Here is a 20519-nt window from a genome sequence, read left to right on the forward strand (position 1 = left end):
GTTTCAGTGTGTTCATCTCCTTGGAATTTCTTCCGAAATATTTGAATGGGGTCCTCCAAAAGGTTTACAATATGAAAACTGTACTTCCCTGTTCTTTTACATATATATATATAATATTTTTTTTTTTTTGCAAATTGAACACTGAATCATGATTATCATTTAATGTACATCACTACGTGCTAGAGCTCCTTATTCCTCCTGAAAACCAGAAGTGAGCTGCATAGGATTTCTGTTGAAAGTAACATGATGAACTTAAATTGCATTTTAAAAGACTTTGAAATTCCACAGGAAACAAACAGTTCTGGTAGTATTAATGTTTATGACCTAATTAATCAGAATTTAGTTTATTTTCCACTGACAGCCTTACAAACATGACGATGTATCTTTTTAATTAAGAACTATTTTGCAAACCTATTCTAACCTGAATGGTTGATTTACGGGAGTGTTGAAGACTTCTATGCTCCTATTTTTTTTTTTTCCCCAGAAAACAGTTTTCATAACAGCAACATTGAGTGCTACAGTTTTGTTGGTTTTGAAAAGGGTTTTTTTTTGTTTGTTTGTTTGTTTTTGCTATTGATTATGCAAATACCAATCATTCATTTCTAAAATAAAAAGCACTACTGGCTAAAGTTGAAAGCTCTGGTCGGAGCCTTCCTAGTGGTTTGATTGTAAGCACTGTGCAGTCAGACTTTCACAGCAGCAAGGAGTCGTGGGTGAGTTTCCCCAGCTGAAGTAACCGATATATCTACGTGTGGGTCAGGCTTTGGGGTCTTTTTGAGGCTTTCAGGTGATGCTGCTGTATCAGTGTCCTGCAGACAGATCAAATGATAATCATGATGATAGCCAGGCTAAGAACACTACAGCTTGCTGCTCTACTTGTAGTACGCAGTTTAGTTAACCCTACAGCCCTACTGTCAACCCTTCGTTGGGAACGTAACGTCGGAGCTTCTCCAAGCTGTGGTGTTGCTTGGTTTACAAGGTGGTTTCGTATTCCAAGCGCTCCTGGATAAGGGCATCATCTTTATACTGTAGCCGTGGAGGAGCAGGGGAACATTCAAACGCTAAGATTGCCTTCCTCAGGCTCCTGTCCAACACGTGTCTCTCCCAGGCTGGGTACCTGTTCCTGAACAGATCGATTTTAATGACGGACTCCTCAATCCTTGGCGGCCGGGATGAAGGTGTGGACGGTGCGGTGGGTCTCACCTGGAACACAGGCACACACCCATCCCTCTCCGCGAATTTTTGATCCCGCTCGCTCGTGACACTCCGGTTGTTGGAGATGGACCGTAGAGTGTTTGTCGCCACTTCCGTGGGCAAGGTGAAGGCGGCAGCAGGGTCCTCACAAGCACAGCTTGGTGACTGCCCAAACCTTGGTCCGTTGGGGTGGAAGAAGGCATAGTACATTAGCATAAAAACAATGCCTGTTAAAAAGCTGCTGAACACTACGCACAGTGCTGGTATGGCAAATGCATCCGAGATGGGTGGGGCCTTGTACAGGTACCAGAGAGCACTCAAGGCGGTGTTTTCCAAAAGGATCACAAAATAGTAAATGAAAAGCCTACAGCGTGTCCTTCCTTCCTTGACATTGAACCAGCTGAAGATATAGATGATCCCAACAACCATGTCAAAAACGATCTCCTCCCATTTAGTGATGCAAAACTCTGTCTCGCAGTGGACGATCCAGAAGGTCATGATGCACCAATGCAGGACGATGAAGATCCCAAAGTACAGCTGGAAAACCGAGGCGAACAGAGCAAAAGTAATGACCCTCGCCGCAATCGTGAAGAAATGCCAGCAAAACTGGATTATAACAGCCATATAACTGATGGGTTTCTTGTCATCACGGGAGTCACGGAGAGCCTTTTGGTAGGAAGCCAAAGCCCAAGCCAAGGAGACAAGAGATGCTGCAGCAGTAAGACCTAGGAGGAAACAGGAGATGCAGTTAAGGCATAATTAGTATAGCAGCACTTAGTCGAAACCCGGGAGATCCTTGCTGCTGTAAACGTGCTCTTCACCACTCACACAATAAAATCTCTTCCTTCTCCTTTAGTTCTGCCGACACTGAGAAATGGACCTCTACTGCTGAGATTTCATTCCCCTGATAAACTCACTGGTGTGTTGGATTCGCACAAACAAGAGTGGCTAGCAAACGATGCTCTGCAATGCTCCTCGAGCAATTTGACGTTTGAAACAAATTCATTAATTCACGACTTCGAGCAAGATCTTTAACAAGATCTGCTGTGCTTATTGTTTTAAAGAATGTGAATTTTATTATTTTGATAAGTCATCAAAGAAGCTTGATAGAAAGCAACCAAGTCTTTCTAATTAAAATGCCAGCATCATATACATATAAACTAAATCAATAACAAAGTGAGCATAAATCTACATTTTTAAAATAAACTAATGTAACACTTGTTACATCAAAGTTTAAACTAATGGCTTTACTCTTGCTGAGGGAAAAAATGTTGCCCATTTTGATATTTCCACCACTTTTAAACAGAATATTAAGAAGTAGATAATGTCAAAACTTTCTTTTCTTGCTGTGGGAAATTAAATTAATTTTATAAATGTCGGTATATTTTACTGAATTAAAATTCTGAGTATAGCTGTTCCTAAAGTAGGGAGATATGTGTTAATGTTCATAGAGCCATTCTGTCTTCCATATATCACACAAGAGCCTATTTATAAGGCCCTGAACTATAGTATTTCTGGAAAACCTTTAAAATATTTTTCACAAAAAGAATTAAATATAAAATTACTTCTCATGTGATTTTTAGATATTATTTTTGTGAAAATAATTCCTATTAACATTTAAATACAAAACCATTTTTTTTTTTTAAAAAAACCCCTTTCTGCTTATTTTGAATGTGTATTATTTTTCCTCAAGTGCATTTGATTTTTGTTGGTAAGTAAACTTAAAAAAAAAAGTTGCTTTGCAACTTAATCTAATTTTTAAGCTAATCTATTACTTCCATGCACTACCAGAAAAACACCTTACCTTCCCATTTAAGCAGTGATATAGTTCAGCATAATTATTCAAACGCTTAACACTTACATAGCATTCAGTTAGAAATGAATGATAGTTCTTCTTTAGTAGTTGATTAATTTTTATTTGCTTATGACTCAGATCAAGCTGCTTTGGATGGAAATGGGAATTCAATTGAAATGCAAAAACCCCAGCCTTTTAAATGTATTTATTATCTAGGTAAAATTGCAATAAATATGTTGTGTGCAGAGGAAAAATGTATCAAAAGATTTTATACTTAAAACTGGTTTATTACCAAAGCAAGTTTTATATACAGTTAATGAATGAATTCATAAGTCTCAACATCCCAGACTGAGAAGTTATTCATAGACCATACAAGCATAATGATGCTTCAGCTTACTCGATTTCTAAACAGTTCTTTAACTTTGAACTAGTTATTGAAGTAAATCAAACTGAAATGAAGAAAACATTTATTTTGTCTGCTGTTAAAAGCTGTTTAATCATTTCAACAACCTTTGGTTCTGGATGCATAGACAACATTTTTCTTCCCCGTTCAACAGCTTTCTTTAGAGCCTAACCAACAAGAATCTATTATTTAAATATTATAAATCCTATGCAAATTTTGTTACTACAGAGTGGTACGTTTAACCTAAATACATATTGCTATATACACACTTTAGGAAAAAAAAGTTTATTTTAAAACAGAAAAAATTTAGGTTATGGAAATAATACCTGATTCTGAAGGAAAAAGATCTATTTAAGCAATCCACCTGGCTTAACACACTAAGATTTTGCTCAGGAACTAGTACAGAGGGATTCATTGCTTTCAGGAGGGATTGTGTTTGCCAGTGCTTCTCCCTCAGTCACCGGCTGGGTGCTAATTATGTTGTGAGCTCCCATGAATCCATGACTTCCATGAAATTAAAAAAAAAAAAAAAAAACCAGCAAAAATATAGAACAAACTTAGGAGTCCAGGGAGAATTTTTAATAAAATTTCATAATTTTTCTTCCCACGCTGGTGCCTGTATGCCAAATCACCAACGTTACTTCTAGAATCCTCCTTCACAGAGAGAATAAACTGTCAGCAATGAAGACAGGAAGGAGAGATGGTATAAAATGTTATTTTAATTTCTGACATGTATATTTGCTTTTCACGCTGGGCTGCCTTTCAGGGACCAGTAAATCTGCAGACAACACTAACAGCTGAAAATGTTAAGCTCTCGTTTTCCTGTAAGAATGTTTTAAGTATTGGAAAACCACAGTTCATTTCCCTTATGAAATGAAAAGTTTGGAAAGGATAAAGTATAAGAGAGTCTTTCAATACAAATGAGCCACTGAGCAAGAGCTCAAAAATAGCATTATCAGCACAGGAAAGAATAATGGGAGAGAGAAATCCATGTATTTTCTTTGCAAACCTAACGTTAATGACCTCACACACTCCCCCAGAGGTTTGCAGAGATATCATCAGTTTTGCATTAGGAGGTATAAAGTCATTCAATAATGCACACAGGCTGTTCCAAATAAAATGTTAAAATTCATCGGAATTTCCATAAAGGTAATTAATTCATAGTCATTGTCTGGGACCGAAAGAAGCAAGTACAATAGCAAGGTAATTCTGTTATTTAAATAGTCATTAGTAGGGAAGCATCCTTTGCTTTTACAGAACAAACTCAGGAATACTGGCATAGAGGAGAGAAAAGGAGACAAGAGAATGTACAAAAAGAACGAACTGTCAGTTAAAGGGTTACGTATCTACTCTTGTGCTATTGGCAATGGTGTTAGGGATATAGAATTAAGATAAGGCTAAATGCTTCATCGGCACCGTCTGTTTTTCTTTATTGATGAGACCAAGCACTAAAGGATTATTAAAAATCTAATTAATAATGAGAGCAATAATGAAAAAGTGATGCAAACAGCAGTTTGCTAATAAAGAAATGTCACTACATAAATAATTCCCTTGGAATGGTTAGAGATAAAGGGAGTTACTGTAGCACTGAACGGATAATTCATTAATTAGAACATATTGCTGCATTTGCTGAGTATGTGTTCATATAAACTTCTTTATCTATATTTCAAAAGAAGAACTAAAATAAATTTCTATTACTATCAAACCAAAACATGAAAGGCACTAACACAGCACCAGGAAAAAAAGGATGTCCTAGAGACGTCATGGAAAACAAACAATTTGGAACAATGCAGGTGGCTTAACTTCTGCACTCGGGAAGGCTTACAGCCATTCAGAAATGAACGGAGGAGACTGGACCGTGAGCTGGGGAGCCACTGTTCATGAGGAACAAGCACCAGCTCTCCTGCTCGCTCAGCTGCAGCCTCTGCCCTCTCCGTGGGTGCTGCAGCAGCTTCTGCTGTATTTGACAGTCTTGTATATCAGAGTCTTGTATTTAGGGTCTTGATCTTGGAAATTAAGCAGCCATTCTCAGTGATTATATACTCAAGAAACTATATGCTCATCCGTTACAGACTATTAAAAGTCCAGGAAAGCAGGAATTCTGTAAAGTGGCTTTTGGAAACACGAAAGCATGTTCCCATTTCTTCCTTTTCTAAAGCTGAATCTTCAATTTTTTTCTGCAATATATGACTTAGTCTCTCAAGTTCTGTCCTGATGAGGAAAGTAATGCAGGCTTTGCACAGGAAAAAGATCACTTCACATCTTGCATCAGGCAAATGATGCTTCTGTTTGTTTCTGAAAACCCCCTGAGGTGAGGAACATACCTACCCCCTTCCAGCCTTTGCAGCTTAGCCCAGTGACAACAGTCTCAATAGTGAAACTGTCCAATCATGCCTTGTATCAGGACAGGCAGGAACTAACTAGAGTCTGTTTCGAGTGAAAAAGACAATTTAACCCCTTTTATTCTGTTAGTGTTTTGCATCACTCAACTGTATTATTTTTATAAAGGAATGACAACTTTGTAATTACAGATGAGTTTCAGATGTCCTTAAGATAGTGCACTTCCTGTCTGAAAAAAAAAAAACAAAAAACAAACCAACCCAAAAACCAGAATTGCCTTGATTGGATTATATTTTTAACTTCTTTCCCTGGAAATGATTCATGTCTCCATGTATAGGAGATGTTCTTGCATTTTGTAGAGCATGGCAGGTCTGTACTGGCACTTTAGATACATAATACACTGCGACGAGCTCATTAAAGACAAGATAAAAACCCACGAACTCGACTTTCACAAGGGAAAGCAAACAGATATGAGGGAAAAGACAATGTATACAGAGATGGATACACCCACAAATGTAATATTAATCAAGGCAAGCAAGCTCAACTAGCTACAGGAGAGCCAACGAAGTTCTCCTCAACAGTATTTGTGAGAAATCTGACTGAAAAGAACGAATAATCCCAATCGAACTGCTCACAACAGGCAAGAGTTTTCCGTATCACGTCTCTGCTGGGCAATTCACAACTTAATTATATCCTGCTGACACTTCTACCTTTGCGTTATGGTTCTCCTAATTTATTTAACTTTGAGGAAAGCAATTCAATGTCTAAGCAGCGTATGTGATTTACTAGCTTGTATTTTCCTCCCACTCCCACAACAGAACCTTTAGACTGGGGTGTAACAGAAAAAAATATGGGTCTTGTTCTCACACAAATTTTATCTTATTCCTGATTTGTACTTGAGAGAGTAGAGGCATATTCAGGTCCATAAACTACTTTTTTTCTAATCACATCAGTCCATAAATCCTATCTAGAGTAAGTACAGAATATCTCAGGTCAGCTGAAAACCCTACAAATGAATGAACGGATCCAACAAAGTGCACCTGGACGTTCAACCTGATTCCAGAAATCAAACTCCTGCCAAGGCTTCTGCCTCTGCTTCATCCTCCTTCTTCAACTTGTACTCATCTCACCATTTCCAGGAGTAAATTCATGTAAAAGCAGGAATACCAGACACAGCAGGACATCTGAGCATGACAACATTGCCTTGAATCTGAGCCTATGAGACATTTTTAAAGAAAGTCTATTTTTCTGAGCTTCCTACCCAGCTGGAGAATACTTAAGCTGCCAGGTGCTTCTCCGAACCGAAGGCAAGGATCTCTAACAGTAGCCCTCTCTAGCTGTAGCACTGTACTGAAGCATCCGTCCTGGAGCCCGTCCTTACAGCCTGAAGTGTCTGCCATCAGGTTTCAGAGTCAGGGACATTTCGTGTACAAGGATCCTTGCTCAGACAGTCTTTCCTGGCACAGTTCTTTCTTCAGAAGAGGGAAGCACTGCTAACTTAATGTCTGCAGCCAGGTCCAACCCCCTAAAATGTGCTGTATGCTGATTTTAACATATCTTTCTGTACTCGAGGCTTTGTGGCCGTGTTGTCCAGGGTCATTCTCCATAAGCATGTTGCCAAGATAATCCTATTTCCCACATCAGCAAGTCTGTTTTACATTAGCTGTTCTAAATCATAGTCAAAGGCATTCTGTGCAATTAAAACAGATGCTTGAGGTCAGAAAGGGACCTTTTTCTTCTTTCTTTGAGGCCACAGGATCTGATTGTGCCCAGATGGAAAAGGAACCTTACAGAGATATTCCACTCCTGTAGTTTTGCTTAGACTGTTCGCTACCCACAAAGAGGGGGGTGATAGCATCTAAGGATGCATCTCTAGCAGTTCATCTTTCATAGCCAGTGTTTGCCACAGGCTTCATTCACAACGGGGGATATTCAAGGCAATATAGATGGTTTCATCAGCCCATCTGCCAGCATTCGGCTTAACTTTCTCCCACTGCGTACTGGGGTCGGGTAATGCAGAGTAAGAGATGACAGGAACTCTTCCTTGTTGAAATGTAAATCAGATTTATGTCTGATATTACTTTTCCTAAGTGTAACATAATGCTTAGGAACGTGCCAGTATATATAGGAATAATTTATCCCGTGATTCCTTTCAGCTGCTTTCTACCAATACTTCTGGTAGCAAATTAGCAAATCTAACTGTTGGACATTCTGTTGAGATGCTTCTGCTGGGCAGCAATCCTGCTCATAGCTCTAAACAGGTCTACAGCTGAAGGACTGTAATAATTTTATGGCAAGCTAACATCAAGAACAGTTTCCCATCACCTCTCCCCCAAATCCAAACTAAGTCTTTCTTCCACCCAACTTTTGTTGTTAGTATCTGAGGAGCTCTTTTGGAAACTACCAATAAAATCCACTACAGATAAAGAAAGTCAACTTAGCATCAAGTCCAGTCTTTCCCAGGCAGCGACAACCATCCGGTACTTGTGTATGTCTGTATGCTGCCAGGCTTGGCAAGACAGCATGGGATCATTTCGCCTGTTAGGAAGCTAAACTTAGATTTCGGCCCTTTCACAGTTAGACTCCTTGCCCGTCAGGTAATTTATATCTTTATATTCCAGTGAAGTACGTGCAGCATAAACATACCCACTGACTACAGGCTCATTGCCATGATTTGTACTTTTCTTTTTGGCAAAAAGTGCTTTTGATATCTTGAGGTTGCTGCAAGTAGCTTAGAGTAATCAAGGGATTATCTGGAAACTGCAGCAAGCCCCAAGCAGAACAAAACCTCTGCCATTGCCTCTTGAGGAGAAACAACATGGTGATAACGCTAAGCTGAAGGTAGGGCACCATCTACGGGAAAAGGCTCCGCCTGCCCTGCTCGGTCCCACGCACTGCGGATACGGACACCTTCCATCAGCCAACGGCAGAAGCTGTAGCGCTTCTCCCTGCTGCCCAGCAGGAGACAGAGAAAAAGATGTAGTCTCCTAGACACATAAAAAATCCCATTAAAACATAAGTTTTGAGGAAATGCCTTTCTGTCAATCCGCATTTCTGTGATTTTACCTTTATTTTTCTGTTGAGCTTTTATATGCTTTTGCTTATGCAACTTCTGGATGAAGTTTCTCTTGGTATATTCCACTGATTTGAAGGAACCAGCCACACAGGTTTTCACTCCATGGCTGCTAACAACAGATCAACTGGCATTCTGTTTTGGAAACACTTTGGAAAAACATTAATGAAACGAAAAAACAGAAAAAAAAAGTACTGAGTAAATGCCGTTTAGATGATTTCAGTCTTTTCTGGAAAGAAAATATATTTTTTCTTTAGGAATATGCAAACATTCTTCTTCAAAAAGATATTGTACTTACTCTACAATAGTGTATGAGCACGAATAGGGAGAACATTAGTATTTGTTTCTTTCACACAGTCACTGTGGTCACCCATCCCATCATACACAGTCCTCAGAATGAGGGCTTGAAGCATTATTCCTGATTGCTCTTAGGCTCTTAATCATCTGCGTGGCAGAAGGATTATCCATAGAAATGTCAAGAGCATGGACAAAGCAACTTTAAAAGAAATTTTAAAAATCTGAAGACATTTTTCCTAAGCCTGAAATGAGCTGGTAAAAAATAACCAAGCTTTCTGATGGGTTTTCCACCAGCATCCCACAAGCAAAACAGCTTGAAATGACCATACGGGTTGCAGTATGGTGGAACATATCAGAAATAGTATCTGGCAGATCTAAACTATGTAAGTATTTTTTTCAAGAGATACTGAATATCATAAAATACACATAGAAGTATCACACTGGCTCTAGAAATGTCTGTTGAGGATTTGGAAGAGGAAGGGCTAAATCAATATTTCAAACACACGAGAGTGGGTTGTTTTAAGATATTGCACTAGCAGTGGCCAGCATCCAACAGAGAGAAGACTAGAAGCTAATAAATGTTTTGGCATGAAAAATATCCCAAATACCTTATACTAAGTCTTATTACAAATCAATAGGTCACTGGCAACAAAACCCTGACTCCATGAAGAAAGGCAGCATGGGGCCATTACTCCCCTTAAGCCATAAGTTTAGGATTGGCTTTCAGTGGTTCATGGGCTTGTGTCGGCTTTCTGAGAAGGGATAAATTTCAGCCTCATTAAGCATCTGATATTTCTCCCCCTTGCCCATTAAAGTCAGTCTGAAGTTAGTGCCTCATTTGACACAATTTGTCTAAGAAATATTTTATATATATAGCGTTTTTCTGTGTTTGCCTTTTAAGCTTCTCTAAGCTTTTCAGCTCTGAAGAGATGCAGAGGATAATGTCCGATACGGTGCTCTGGGACAAAAGGCAATTAGTATCACTCTGAAAAAGAAATCGATGCAGCATTTGTGCAATCCCGCTTAGCAGAGGGAAAACCAGAGCTGTTAGCTTTGTTTGGTACATGATGCTATTCAAGTTTCCTTTGGATCAAACTGAAATATTATAGTTCTCACTTTTTCCTATGTTTCTTTCACTTTTAAAAAGTTCAAATACATTTTCAAAATAATTAATTTAGCAGCCCTTTTTTAACGTTAGTGGAAAAATAATCACTAACCTCCTCTCTTCCCTCCCAAAAGAAAATCCATATTTTCACCTACAGTGCAGTGAAGTCTAACTAACTGATTTGAAGACTATTCTGGGTATCCTGGGAATTCAGTAGATTAATTCTGGTTCTAGCTCATGCCCAGCTTTGGATTATTTAAATCTCATATTTATATCTTTGTCTTCACTGTTAGTTAAAAAGTTCCCGATTACCAGTAAGGAAGCTCTCCAGCTATATCTCTATCTGATATAGCTAGGATATGTCCATATGATATATGTAGGTAAATATTGTGTATCTGTGTACATTCCGTGTGCATGATATATTTAGATTTATATACTACATACAGACAGAGAAATGGGTGCAATTTGAAGATTCCAAGCAAAATAATGACTCAACATTTCCTCTGAAAAGCTTTTTCAATATTTATCTATGGCTTGTGCAAAAAAATTTGCACCTCATTGTAAGATTAAATGAATCTGATTTCGATTTTTGGTGCTTGACTAGAAGATTGAAGAAGCTTCCCTGGCTCCGACCATCAAACATTTTTTCACGTACACGTACACAGAGAGAGTGATTGAGTTACTTCTTCAAACTTTGCACAATATTCTGGGCCAATCAGTTCCTTAAAGACTTATATCCCAACGGTTTATCGATGGCCTCTGGGACGATTTTGTTCTCTTCTTTGAGCCTCCTTCAGTAGCTCCATCCTCCAGGAGGTGTGAGTCACAGAAGAGGGCACAGGCTTTTCACAGTGGTCTTACTGGTGGTGTTCACAGTGATAGGATCACTTCAGCGTGTCTACTCTGTGTCTTCCTTCTCCCACATCCAAGGATTAAAATAAGGGTTGGAGCCACAAGCTGACACTGAGATCTCACAAAAAAGCTCTTCTCTCTGATGACTTCGATGCCATCATCTGAATTACTGCTTTTTAAGACATTTTCCATCCTATATGCATTGTCTGTGTTTCCGATTGCCAAATACACTTTTCTGTATTAAAGCATAATTAGTTGGATGTGATCATTTTGACCAAACGATTCAGATCAATCTGTGATGGTAATCTGTCCTACTCACTGTCAGCTACCCTCACATTTCTGTGCAAAGCCTGGGAAAACTTAGTCACTGGAAACCCAGCCAGCAAATATTACACATCCTAATTCATAAAGTTATCAAACAAGATGAGAGCAAGGACAAGTGCTTGGTAGGTGCTGCTAAGCATTTCCTCACTCATTCTTTCCTACCTTTCATATCCATCTAGAAGACAGCTTTTAGTTTTAATGTGAACCCCAGTCACTCCTATTTCAAACCAAGATCTCATATGAAAAAAAAAATCAAAACAATATTTGTTATAGTTGCTGTCATCGTTCTAACCTGTGAACTTGTCAATGAAAGATAGCAGGTCTGGGTAAAAGGACCTAACATTCATGAAACAACTGTTTGCAAAATTCTGCTATTTAGCTTCTAATTAACTGTTAGCTGGATATGCATTTAACTTTTCTATTATTTTATACTGAATTAATGTCAGGCTAACCTCTACTTATTCTTAGCTCTGTGCACCTTTTCTTTTATCATTTTAAGAATCATTTCTTTACCTATCAGCACATGTCTGCTCCATGGTAATTTTAAAGAATGATCGAGTGATTCCAACAGAATCTGACACAGGCATAGATGTCTCAAAGATACCAAGTTCTCTAAAGTTTGGGGAAAACGACAGCTAGACAAGGGTCTGAAGAAGTGTTCCCACTGAAAGGAAAGCAGAATTCAGGCATTTTTATGCCTTCAGGCATTTTTATTCCAAGAACCAGGGACCAATTAGTAAGTGAATAAATACGCTCCTGGCAGCGGGCAGATCCACATAGACATAACTCTGAGCTAACCCCAGCAGATATTGCCTCTTACCCATCCAAACCCAGAGTCAAGAGAGAGAACTGGCAACAAGGCAGGGGAGTGAACAGTGCAGCAGTCCAGGGGATCTGAGGAAAAACTGTAGATATTTTGAGGGCAACGGTTCAGGGCAGGATAGGAGCAGGCAGCATTGTATGAGAAGGCTGTGATGTTTTTATTCCTATAGCAGGGATAGAAAGAAGCCAGTAGGAAATGAGTCTTCATTATTTTTGCTGCTTGAAGAACCCATGAAATTACACTAACAGAAATTCTGCTTTTCTGGAATCCACCTGCTTCTCCAACACTTGGTTAAAAATGCATATTTCACTGTCTATAGACATCTGCAACAGGATCCTCCAAGCTGGAGACAGGAAAGTTCAGATTGGAAGCAGAACTGGAACTCAGACACTCAGATTACGTTTTAGAGATTACTGAGCAGCTACCTCAAAGACCAAAGAAACGGGTATTAGTCTTACAGCAGCGTGACTTTAAGTCAGGCTCTACACAGACACAAAGGGGGAAGGGGCACTCAGCTGCATACCTAGAATTTATCTGATGTATTGGTTTGTTGATATGCTGTGACAGCAGATTAGCAAGGCATTTTTTCCGATACTGAAGGTGATCAAGAAGTTATCAATTCTCATCACCGGTGCATTTTTACAAACAGTTAACAACAACAAAGCATTCCATCTACACTAGTGACCCAAAATCACGAAATATTTCCTAGAAAACAGGGTTCGTAGAAATCCCTCTGAGCCATGCCACAAATACACTGCTAAAAAAAAAAAGAATCAAAACCAATATCATGACAAACAAACATCACATTTCAAGATTTGAAAGGTAATATGGAAATAGGCTTCAAAGAGTTCACATTCCCAGTTACAGCAAAAAAAACCAAACTTGTCATGATCTATTTGACTAAGTGATCTTCCACAGAGAGATGAAGTAAATAGGCAAAAGCTTTTGTTATAATTGAAGTTCTTGTTAGAGCAAATGCAAAATAACTTTCCCCAAAGACTCAGGCACTGGTAGGAAAAAAAAATGACATTAATCAGAAATCCATTCAGTATGCATGTAGATTGTCTCTACAACTTTTAATGTTAGGATACCAAAATAAGCTATATTTTGAGATAGTAGCATTTAATTTGAACTCTAAGCACTTTATGGCCTGGTTATACCCTAATGAATCTAAAATTTTTCTGTTACTGACTATTTTGGAACAACCAATTATGGACATTGAAGCTAGCTTAGGAATAAATGCAACACTTGCAATAACCTAGTTCACCTAAATCATTCATATTATCACTAACTTTTAATCTTAACCTGATTTGGGAGGCAGAAGGCAGAGGGGCTTTGTTTTGTTTAGGATTAGAACAATATATGAGTACAAACTTCTTCAGAGTTTTTTCCTTATTCTGTTTCTGAACAGTAAGGTCTAGTGAGGTGCAAGAGCCAATTTATGGTTTCTCAGATACTCAGTGCTTCCTTGTCCTCTCACAAAATAACCACCAGAAGGGATAGTTTCACATCTCATTCATTTTGGTTCTTCATCTTTTCCTTCCTTTCTTAAACAGACAGTTCTTTCCACATCCTCTTCAATGATGGCGTGTGGGTTTGTTTTTTTTTCCTTTGAGATCGTCCTACAGCAATGAATTCTGTAGGAAACTAATATTCTTAATTGTAAAGAAAGTGTTAGCTTTATTAACTGCCTCATATTTTATTATGAGATGTCATCCTGAGGACAAAGGTCTGCTTGTATGAGTAACTACCAAGTGAGCAAGGGCATTCACTGCTTCTTACTTTTTCCAAAGCAGTTCCCATTATCTAGGGCATTTCAATTCACTTTCTTCTGTTCTGACTAACACTCCTCCTTGCTGAATTACGTCATCAGAATAACCCCTGCCCTGTGCCTCTATTCATTTTTGTTACCCCTCTTTCTCATAATGTAGTGAAAAAATCTGAATACAGTAGTCAAGTAATCAAGGTGAAGTTCCATCGAATGCAGGAATACATTTGTAATTATTTGCTGTCACATTGTATTTCTGTCTGCATTAAAATAATTTATGCTATTCACAGAGTATCTAGATCCATAAATTCATAATTTAGTGTTAAAACAGCTAAAGTTATAGCTGTGATCTCAATACACCCTAGTCTCAGTTCAATTGCAAGAGTTCATAAACTGCTTATCTCAGAGGCTTATAGGAAATGCGAGTGATGTTCTGGCGAAAGACATGTCTGACAATATTCGGTTGGTAAAAGACATTATTTCTGTCCCCAGTATAAGATTCTGTCTCCTTTATCTGGGCTGAAAAGGTGACAGAATTTCCCTTATAGCTCCATTGTGTTCCTCTAAGCTCTCCAAGCTGAGCACCATATTAGCTCCCAGAATGCGCACACTCCTGTGAACGGGATATTTTAACAATGCTTTGCAGATCTAACACCTTTTCCTAAAATATTTCAGTATTCTCTACAGTCATTACATTATTCCTCAAATAGCTCAGTATGACATCCATTCTCCTGACAGATGAACCAGGCAAAGAGGACCTGAATGATTTGCCTGAAATATCACCGTACGAAGTCTTTTCAAGAAGAACCCAGGAGTTTTGAAGCAGAGTCTGTTACCCTAGCCACAAGGAACATGCCTTCAGTGGCACCTCAGTACCACTCTGCAGCAGACTCCTTGGCCACAATTTCAAACAACAAATTATTGGTCTGCACTGGTCCTGTGCTTATGAGTGGGCTCGAGCCCCATTGAGCCAGCATTGCAATCTGCCTGCACTGCAAAATTTAGCTTACAGCATAGAGTTGGATCTTTGGAAACTTACTTCCTGAGTGATCAGGTTACCAAAAAGATAAACAACTTGTGTACTGGGAAAGCCAGTTGAGTTCCATTCAACCTAACAGGAGTAGCTGGGCTTGGAAAATAGGTCAAGGCAACAAGGAGAAAACGGTTTCAAATTATCCTTCAACAGTGTTGGGCAGTGACGGGGATCTCGTTCTTAGAAGCACGTGGCTAGAACAATTACAACTCAGAACAACCACAATTAGCTTTTCTCAATAGCTATACAAATAAAACCATCTTATCAGCGCCTAGATCGAGAAGTGCTTAGTTTATCTTCTTACAACTGCAGGTGAAGTTCTGTGCCTGTGCTCACCCTTTGGGTGAGTATGAGAGAAATTTTCTTGGACCTTTTCCAAACTGAGATGTCATTCACAAGATTATCGCAGTGGTGATAGATTCGTTCGAGACTTCACATTTGTGCAAACAAACTTCTAATGGGTTTTATGCTAATGCACTGGCAAGAACTGTTAGATGAACTAATTCTTAGATTAGTTTTACAGAAGTGTAAAATTTCAATAGTTTTCCTCATCTGACAGAGACTTGAGGACTGGGTATTTATAAGCATAAATTCTATGGATCATTAGCAGAATTTGGTTCGCTGAAACCTTATGGGCCTTTCGAAACTGTCTTCTCTGATATACTTAGCAAAATTATTCAGTCAAACACTGTGACTTGAATTTATTATTTCTGGCCAATGGCACATTCCAGCACAGTCACATCTGGTCCTTCTGTACTTGTTGCCATAGGGTATATACTCTGCTGCTTAAATAGCAATTTAATAGCAACGCTGGCTAAATAAGGATATTGGCTTGAATCCATATTTTCTGAAATATTCAAGATGAATGGAGTGAAAGATTTGCTACTTGTCTTTAAAAAATTCTTTCGCATTTTTAGAACAGAAATCAAGCAGCAATTTTATTGGCATATTTGTAAGTCAGAATATTAACAAATTTCCCTAACTCTATAAAAGTAAATGTACACTAGGTATCACCAACCTGAACAGAATTATTACTGCATGGTAATTATGTCCTCAAAATAGAAGTCTATAATGCGAGCATTTAAGCTCACATAATGAATGCCAGGCTATCACACAATTATTACTCTGCACAGTGTATAATTACAGAAACTGGAGAATATTCTGGGCTTGCAATTTCTCTATTGTTGGACTGTTTGGTAAACTTGACTGGCAGCTTCTCTGTGAATTTTTTTTTTTTTAACCATCAGGGAATGAAGTCATGCAGTCACTTTGAGTGACAGCTAAAGAAAACTGGCTAATAAGCGAACACCCCACATTGCATTTTAAAAATGCAAACACCATCCAGAAAAAGGAACTGAAGTAGCCAATTTGTATAATAAATGACTTTCTAAGGCATGCTTGATAACAGAACTGAGGAAAAATGGGATGCCAATCCAGGTGGGCTGCAGGCACCTACAGCACAGCACAGGATGCTTTACATCCCCAAAGCCAAACACTTCATACCTTGGCCACGTAATTTAATAACTTGTTAATATAATTAGCATGCTTTTTTTTTTTTTTTTTGTTTGTTTCCTGGGATGAAACTAATCAAAGCACCCTTTGCACCTTTGAAGACAACTGATTAAGTAATCACACATGTTTGTCATAGGTAATGTAGGTTCTCATCCTCAGAGCAGCTGGAGAGTGGAGCGAGGGAGTTTGCCAATATGCTAACCTGGTATAAATTAAAGCAGCTTGAAGATGCCTTTGCTGCTGACAGTTTTAAAGGACTATTGATTCAGCTGATGAGCTTTGGAGGAGTGTAGCCTCGTCGCCTTTCCCGGGGCCATGTTCTTTGCACGGGAGGGAACAGCTACTCGCCTTCCAGAGCATCAGGGATCGTTGCACACTGGAAAGGAATCCTGCCGTCCCGGGTTGTGCATTAAGGGCTGCTCTGTGGCGGGATTGATTGCCTGTGTTTGTGAAATAGGTCAGCCTGCCAAGCATTGCAATGCTTTTCCCTCGGTTACAAAGCATCAAAACCCCAGAAAACCACCTAGCTAAATGTTTGAGAGAGAAGAGGGGGAGGGAGGGAGGGAGGAAAGTGGAGCAAAGGTTTAATGGGTTGTACGCAACTAGAAAACACCTCTGATTCTTTCTATGAGGAAAAATAAGGCTCTCCAGAACTGCCTTCAGTACAGGCACATAGTCACACGGGAGGAAAACAGCAATGCAAAGGAACATAAAGAGCTGTTTCTCAATACAATGCTCTTTCTTGCGCTGACTGTACCTGCCAACATTTCACCTTAGGGGTAAAGTTTTTTACTTTCATTTGATGAATGGTGACGCATGGTACAACAAGCTGCAAAAGCAACACATAATACAGTAGGGTCATGTTAAATCCATCATAGGAAAGACTTCAGTTGAAATTTGTGAAAAGTCCTGGTTCAAGTTTCAAAAGTAACTTAAACTTGGATCTTTGGCAGTATTTAGGTACTTAACCCCTCTGATGCCAATGGCAATCAGACATGAAAGTACTTCAGATGAAATCCTATGTGCCAGGATCTCAATGTTTAAAAATAACATTGTTTGCTATAAGACCCCTACTACAGCTCAAAATAAAACCTTATGTTGAATCCTCAGTGCCAGGTCCAATTCAAGTTGGAAAGTTGTCATGGTTTAGGCCCAGCTGGCACAAACACCATGCAGCCACTCTCTCACTCCTCCACCCAGTGGGATGGGGAGGAGAAAACAGAACGAAAGACTGGTGTGTCGAAACAAGGACAGGAAGGGATCACTCATCAATTATGGTCACAGGCAAAACAGACTCAACTTGGGGGGAAAAAAAAATCAAATTTATTACCAACCAAATCAGAGTAGGATAATGAGAAATAAAACCAAATCTTAAAAAACACCTTCTCTCCACCCCTCTTCCCAGGCTTACTTTCACAACCGATTTCTCTATCTCCTCCCCTGCACTGGTACAGGGGATGGGGAATGGGGGTTGCGGTCATCACACGTTGTCTCTGCTGCTCTTTCCTCCTCACGGGGAGGACTCCTCACCCTCTTCCCCTGCTCCAGCATGAGGTCCCTCCCATGGAGACAGTCCTCCACGAACTTCTCCAACACGAGTCCTTCCCACAAGCTGCAGTTCTTCACGAACTGCTCCAGCGTGGGTCCCTTCCTCCTCACGGGCCTCCTTTGGGCGCAGCCACCTACTCAGGTAAGGGGTCCTGCAGGTGGAGACCTGCTCCACCATTACCCGCCATGGGTTGCAGGGGGACAGCCTGCCACCTCGCCACAGGCTGCAGGGGAGTCTGCTCTGGCATGCCTCATCCCCCTCCTTTCTTCACTGACTTTGGTGTCTGCGTAGCTGTTTCTCTCGCATCCCACTCCTCTCTCCACTGCAAGTTCACAGCAGGTTTTTTTTTCCCCTGTTAAATATGTTATCACAGAGCTGATGGGCTCAGCCTTAGCCAGCGATGTGTCTGACTTGGAGCCAGGGAAGCTTGTAGGAGCTTCTCACAGGAGCCACCCCTGGAGCCCCCCTGCCCTGCTACCAAAACCCCACCACACAAACCCAATACAAAAGCTTTTTGGAACTTCAGACTACAACCTTGATACCACCAGTCATTCTTCCTCCTCTTGCAGTGTAATTAGGGATTACACAATTATGCAGATCACAGGCTTAGGATGTCCAGAACCACCAGCCTCACAGCTCTTTCTCCTTGATATCCAAGTCTTTATACTTTCTTTGTGGAAGAGCTCTGCACTGCAAGTATGAAGCGTGTGTGCAGCTCACTGTATGAAGCCAGTGGAAAAGGCTCTCTCACATAGCTTATCCTGATTAAGGGTGGGTTGATGGTTGCCGCTAATATCAGGGTTGATATTTTCTAGAAAATTCTAACTGACATCTCCTAAATGCCTTATTTACCTAGGATTTAGGTGCTTCTGATTTTTTTTCATTGTTTTTACCATAAAACTCATAACTTGGCCTTAAAAAATAATTATTGTACTAAGATTAATATCTAGCAACAATGTCCTGATGTAACACTAGTTTCTGTCCCTGCTTTATAGCACTTCACTATTTGAAATTGGCACTTCTTTAGAAGCAGAGGCTGCTGTGGCTTGTTCACAGACAAAAACAGATTTGGTGTCTCAAGCATTTTGACTCAAAGATACTAACTACAGTTTTTGAACTGTGAAGACTAAATAGTTTTGGAAATGTAACCTGAGGGCACATTGACCCAGTCCCTTGCTGAGGACACATTCACTGCCTGTCTGGGAAAATTACACTTTCCCCAAGACTTGAACTATGTTTTGAATGGTAGTTTTCTTCTGCTAACTTTTAAATGTTCAACCTTGCTCTGCTGTTTCCAGGGACAGACAAAGAGGCTCTCTCTAGCTGAGACACTTGTGTGTCCCTTTCTGCCTTTGGTCAGTCACGCACCCATGGACTTGCTTCTCCTCTTTGCTGAAGGTCCTATTTAAACAACAATAGAAATAAATGAAAAAATCCAAGAGAAGATAAAAGCACCATTAGAACAACCTTCCAGGAGGGAGAACACATTGTTCAGAAGGCAATATATTTCTAGAGCAAGAGTCCCTTGACAAATTGCTAATTCCTTGCAATTCCCTTCAACTACTGAAGAGCTGAGCAGTCACACAGGAATTTGCTCTACCCACCATCAAATCCAGGCCAATGCAAAGAGGGGCTCGCTCACTGTGCATTTAAGATAAAGCATAGGTAGCATTCTGGCATATCCTCCCAGGGTCATTTTGCCCCAAACACAGGACAGTCACCCATCTGACCAGATCTATTACTGGCAAAGACCTAGGGTATAGAAAAAAACAAGTACACACTGCCAACTTTTCTTCTGAATGAACTGAATACAGAGGAACAGAAGAGGCAGTAACCTATCAGCCTGCTTCACTAATGTACAGCCAGCGGAAACATCAAATGGCAAACACAAAAATCATTTAAAAATCTTACTCATGATTGTGATGGAGATTACATCATTATTGCCTGCTTACCATTTGTGATTATCTTCTGCAATCCAAAGGAATATCGTGGCGTAAGTTTATATTTTAAAAATTTTTGGTTTTACTCAGAAAAAATTTAAAAAAATGTCAAACATACTCCAGGAATTTTCAAGGTTAATTGTCGAATGCTACATGACACCATGTCAACTCCTCTGTGGTAAATATAAGCTTTTGATCAGCAGACTGTCAAATGTATGTATTTATACACCAGTGTTCCTAGAAACACATCTGAAGGCTATACTTAGAGGTTGCGCCACAACACTGCAGTGCTGCAAAAACTGGTCACATATGGAGGTAAACAGTTTTGAAAGGTTAACCCTCCTCAGCTGTGATGTGCTCTGACATCCTGTGGATGCCAGCTGGCTGCAGAGAACACCAGAGAGGAAGAGCTGTGGGTATGGCAGGAAAGGAGACAGCTGCTTATTTGGATGACAATTTACAACTTAAAATGCTGGGATGGAAAATCTGCAGGGTGTTGTAAGAAGGTCAA

At 39.7% G+C, this 20519-nt stretch overlaps 1 protein-coding gene across 1 annotated transcript; it reads right to left on the reverse strand.

Moving 5' to 3' along the window:
- Positions 1-972: 972 nt before the first annotated feature.
- Positions 973-18245, reverse strand: XKR4 (XK, Kell blood group complex subunit-related family, member 4). Its single transcript, XM_010076748.1, has 2 exons — positions 18050-18245; positions 973-1919 (listed from the first exon to the last, which is right to left on the reverse strand). Exons 1-2 carry the CDS (start codon positions 18243-18245, stop codon positions 973-975), a joined length of 1143 nt encoding a protein of 380 aa, XP_010075050.1.
- Positions 18246-20519: the final 2274 nt, after the last annotated feature.

This window comes from Pterocles gutturalis, unplaced genomic scaffold (assembly GCF_000699245.1).
Source record: "Pterocles gutturalis isolate BGI_N339 unplaced genomic scaffold, ASM69924v1 scaffold1898, whole genome shotgun sequence".
Taxonomy (NCBI): Eukaryota; Metazoa; Chordata; class Aves; order Pterocliformes; family Pteroclidae; genus Pterocles; species Pterocles gutturalis.